General features: G+C 38.5%; 1 protein-coding gene across 1 annotated transcript in view; it reads left to right on the top strand.

Moving 5' to 3' along the window:
- Nucleotides 1–4,472, top strand: part of LOC119409341 (gamma-enolase) — a 7,748-nt gene extending 3,276 nt beyond the window's left edge. The window contains exons 7-13 of the mRNA XM_037676218.1: nucleotides 93–315; nucleotides 403–600; nucleotides 970–1,046; nucleotides 2,679–2,803; nucleotides 2,892–3,000; nucleotides 3,453–3,511; nucleotides 3,674–4,472. Of these exons, the coding sequence (XP_037532146.1) occupies nucleotides 93–315; nucleotides 403–600; nucleotides 970–1,046; nucleotides 2,679–2,803; nucleotides 2,892–3,000; nucleotides 3,453–3,511; nucleotides 3,674–3,743 (861 nt within the window). The 3' untranslated portion in view covers nucleotides 3,744–4,472. The remainder of the gene's footprint in view (nucleotides 1–92; nucleotides 316–402; nucleotides 601–969; nucleotides 1,047–2,678; nucleotides 2,804–2,891; nucleotides 3,001–3,452; nucleotides 3,512–3,673) is intronic.
- Nucleotides 4,473–4,792: the final 320 nt, after the last annotated feature.

Raw genomic sequence — 4,792 nt, 5'->3', positions numbered from 1 at the left:
TATATGTGTGTGTGTGTGTGTGTATATATATATGTATAACCTTCAAACACTTACATATAAACACCTCTTCCTGTTATCTGTTTCTCTTTTAGGCTTTTAATGTAATCAATGGGGGCTCCCATGCTGGGAACAGACTGGCTATGCAGGAATTCATGGTCCTCCCAGTGGGTGCAGAGTCTTTCCGTGATGCTCTGCGTGTTGGGGCGGAGCTCTATCAAACACTTAGAAGCGTCATTAAGGAGAAATATGGTCAGGATGCTACAAATGTGGGAGATGAAGGGGGCTTTGCTCCCAACATACAAGAGAACAGTGAAGGTAAGCCGTGCAGCTGTCCACACACACAAAAAAAGCAACAAGATGGCCTAATGTGCAGTCTTCCATCTTTCTGTTCTCTCCTGTCAGCCTTGGAGCTGATAAAGACAGCTATAGAGAAAGCGGGCTTTACAGATAAAGTGGTGATTGGGATGGACGTTGCCGCCTCTGAGTTTTTCAGCGAGGGCAAGTACGACCTGGACTTCAAGTCTCCACCCAACGCTGCCCGCAACATCAGTGCTGAGGAGCTGGCCAGCATCTATCAGGGCTTCATCAACAACTACCCCGGTGGGTGTTGGGAGTTTACTGGTTTCTGCAGCTCATTATTGCTGCGTCACAATAAACAGACACACAAGACGTTTCCATCGCGGTCCTTTAGAAAGAGCTGACAGAGAAAAATCAGATCTCTGGGGAGCCTGCTCTGTCCTCTTTAGCACAGAGGTCTGTGAAAGATATTCTGCTGATGTGCGACTGCATGTTTGGTGAAAGAGAGGCTTGTTATCTTGTCAAAGATGTGTATACTACCCATCAATCGAGCGTGAATCCATTTATAATGTCCGAGGAGACTTTAGTCGGCTAGAAATGTCAGTGTCTTGTTTATTAGCAGGTTGTTATATTTGACTCTGTTGTGTTAAATGACCTTTCTCTGTCTTTAAGTTGTGTCTATTGAAGATCCTTTTGACCAGGATGACTGGCCTGCCTGGTCACAGTTCACAGCTTCAGTGGGCATTCAGGTGAGATTTTATTGTTTTACTCAGACCCAGCTATTACAGTTTATTCTGGTGCAGGGATCAGTGTTGCTCTTCATTGCACAGAGAATGGTACAATGACTCAGGATTTTAAATACAGATTTAATTGAGGGCTGCTGTAGCTCAGTGGTTAAGTGCAGCAGCCTTGTAATCCTGGGGCTGTCGGTTTAGACCCAGGTTGCATCAGGAAGAGCATATGGTGGTAAACAATTGACAAATTTTTCATGTGAGGTTACCGTACATGTGGCAACTCCTGCAGAAGGGAGCAGCTGAAAGAAACTCACCTATTAATCCAAGATATTACAGGACTACTTAACATCAGTCCTTTTCTGATAAAATTTCTTAGAAATCCTCAAATCAAATATAAACCAGAGACATTTCTGTGAAAATACAGAGTGACAGCCGACTGCTGATTGACTTTACTGAAGTGTACTGACAAAGTTTTTAAAGCTAAAATAAGAAAAGCAATAGCTAAAAATTAAAAAGAGCAAAAAGTTAAATTAGACAAAAAAATGTGCCAAATATTGCAAAATGGCAGCTGTAAGCAAGAGTAGATACATTTTTAGATAAAAGCAGCAATAGGCTAGCTAAAAGTAGCAAAAGGGCAGCTAGAAGCTGAAAATAGCAAAAGACTTGCTTAACATAGGACAGGGCTAATGATTATAAAAAGGCATAGAATCTAAAAGTGACAAAACTCTAGCTAAAAGCAGCTTAAGAGTTGCTAAAAGTTAATCAAAGCTAAAAGAAGCAAAGGGTTAGTTAAATGCTGAATGTAGCAATAGGCTAGCTGAAACTAGCAGAAAGCAAGCTAAATAAGCATAAAAAAAATTAAAGGTTGCAAAAGTATAGCTAAAATATAAAAATGAACAAAGGCTAGCTTAAACTAGCAAAATGCTAGCTTAAAGCTAAGTGAACCAAGACTATAAAATTTAAACTTATAAAATGGCTGCTAAAAGCTGAAAGTAGGAAAAAGCTAGCTTAGGCCTAAATAAAATAAGATTAAATGTTTAAAGTTGCAAAATGGCAGTTAGAAGCTAAAAGTAATAAAACATTAGCTAAAAAGGAACAAAATGTTAACTAAAAGCTAATATTGGCAACAAGCTAGCTTAACAAAAGGCCTACTAATGGCTAAATGAAACAAGAGCAACTAAAAGTTGCAAATGGGCAGCTAGAATTTAAACGTATCAAAATGCCCAACTAAAAGCTACAAACATAGCTAAAGTTAAAAGTTACAACTCTCCACTGAGAAAAAGCTTGGGGCAAACCTAGAACCCGCTGGAAGGATTAAATTGCTTTTCTGGTCTGGGAGCGTCCTGGGTCGACCTAAGAGGACGCGAGGTGTCTGAGTTTTCTTCTCAGACTTTACAACACAAACTCCACTAAGCAAAGAGGATGGACGGATGCTCAGACATCTACAGAAACCTGCAGATAATCATCAGTGTCAAGAGACAGTTGACAAAAGACATAGGATCTTGTAAACTTTGCAAGGCAAGAAAATAGTTCTCCAGTTTTGAGTGATGATTCCATTCAAATGTCTATAGTTTCTGTGCTGCTATTTTAAAAATATTTTTTGTTGCTAATATTGTTTGCCATTTTTACAACCTTCTATTATCTCAGGTGGTTGGAGATGATCTTACCGTGACAAACCCTCGCAGAATCCAACGAGCCGTGGAGGAGAAGGCCTGCAACTGTCTGCTGCTTAAAGTCAACCAGATTGGATCTGTGACTGAAGCCATCAAAGCGTACACTGGCGTTTTTGTACACTTAAACATAAAACATGCACCTGGAATATTGAAGAGTTACTATATTTGCTCTGTTTCTTGTTCTCAGGTGTAAGTTGGCCCAGGAGAATGGCTGGGGGGTGATGGTAAGCCATCGCTCAGGTGAAACCGAGGACACTTTTATAGCTGACCTGGTGGTTGGTCTTTGCACTGGACAGGTAACACTCACAACACAGCACCATGTGTGTTGAATATTATAAGTTCTCACTCACAGAAGCTAAATAAATCACCAAGACATCAATTGGACAGTCGCACAATAAAATACATACAAACAAGTGTACATACTTACACTTATATACATAAATATACATGTATGTGTGTGTATGCCTACACCTATGCAAATACTGTAAATGAGCTGCCCTTTAGAAGAAGTGCAACAAGTATATCAGCCTGTGGATAATGATAAATAGTTGTGGCTCACAAGTTTGTTTTACATTATTCAACGTCTTTACATAAAATTTTACAGGTATAAATGATTTTAACATGACCTTTACAGAAAGCACATTTTTAAAAGAGCTAAAAGTTGCATTAGTTCTTTGTTTTTGTCTATAAATGTGTCATTAGTAAAGCCAATATTGTATAATCTTTTCACATTTTTATGCCTCATCAGATCAAAACTGGAGCTCCGTGTCGATCTGAGCGTCTGGCCAAATACAATCAGCTCATGAGGTGTGTTTTCACAACACAGACTATATTTTCACACATAAGACCACATAAAAATTATTTACAACACTTTCTTAAATATCTCTTTTTTTGTCTTCTCTTCCACATTTATCTTTTGTTTTCTCTGTATTGCTTTCTGGTTCTCTCCTCACCTCCTCTTCCTCTCAGGATTGAGGAAGAGTTAGGAGACAGGGCCCACTTCGCTGGACACAACTTCCGCAACCCCAGTGCCCTTTGAGCACCAGTTCCATTAGCAGCAACATACACCAAAGTCAACTTACACATTAATTTCAATTTTCCCAGATAGATGGTTATAATTAGCCCCAAACACACAAAATACAAATAAAATACTTTAGCTGCATTATATTGAACACCTCAGCAAGTGAAGTGACACTTCTACTGGTGGGTTCGTTGGTTTCCTGGTCCATCTTTTTGTGTCCTTTCCTCTTACTGCAGAAGTGTTTGGCTCTTTTGTGTCTGGTTGTTTCGTCTCGTCCCTGTTTGACAGTTGTTACTTTGTCGATCGAACTGAATAAAGAAACTAATGTATGTAACACACACATCAAAACTCTCTTTGTGTTTATCATGAACTAGTTCTGGTTGCACACAGCGTGCCACATCATCACAAGTCCGAAAATGTATTGTCTACAGTTTTTGTGACAGTTATACCCTGAGTAGTGTAAGTTTAGTTGTTTTGTAAGTTCTTTTATGTAGGGAAAGTTAAACTTAAGAAGCAGAGTCATTATATATCTGCATCTGAACTATGACATCAGTAAAAAAATTGAATCTCTGATTACTTTTGTTGCAGTGTGTAATATTGTAGTTCATTAGAGGCACAGATGTTATTTAATCAGCTGTCAAAGACAAAACATAATACATGATCAACGTTCCTAAAATATTCTGTACAGATGTAAAAGTAAAGTCAAGTCAAATTTATTTATGAAGCACATTTAAAAACAAGATGTAACCAAAGTGTTGGACAAAAAAAAAAAAAAAAGACAAAGGTAGAGATAAAAAAAAAAAAACCAATAAAACTTTAATTTAAAGCATCTGAAGTAACCAAAGAACAATAATGTACTAAAACAACTCACACTGGGTTAAATGTCAGTGAAAACAGATGGGTTTTTAAAATGGATTCAAAAACAGGAGGTGAAGAAGCCTGTCTAATGTTGGGAGGCAGATTGTTCCAAAGTTTAGGAGCCACGACTGAAAAAGCCCGATCTCCTTTGAGCTTCAACCTGGTTTTTAGGACAACCAAAAGCAGCTGATCCCAGTGCCCGAGAAAAT

This window comes from Nematolebias whitei, chromosome 5 (assembly GCF_014905685.2).
Source record: "Nematolebias whitei isolate Nwh7 chromosome 5, NemWhi1, whole genome shotgun sequence".
Classification (NCBI taxonomy): domain Eukaryota; kingdom Metazoa; phylum Chordata; class Actinopteri; order Cyprinodontiformes; family Rivulidae; genus Nematolebias; species Nematolebias whitei.
Note: the sequence above shows the minus strand (reverse complement) of the source record. Positions and strands in the feature narration are given on the sequence as shown.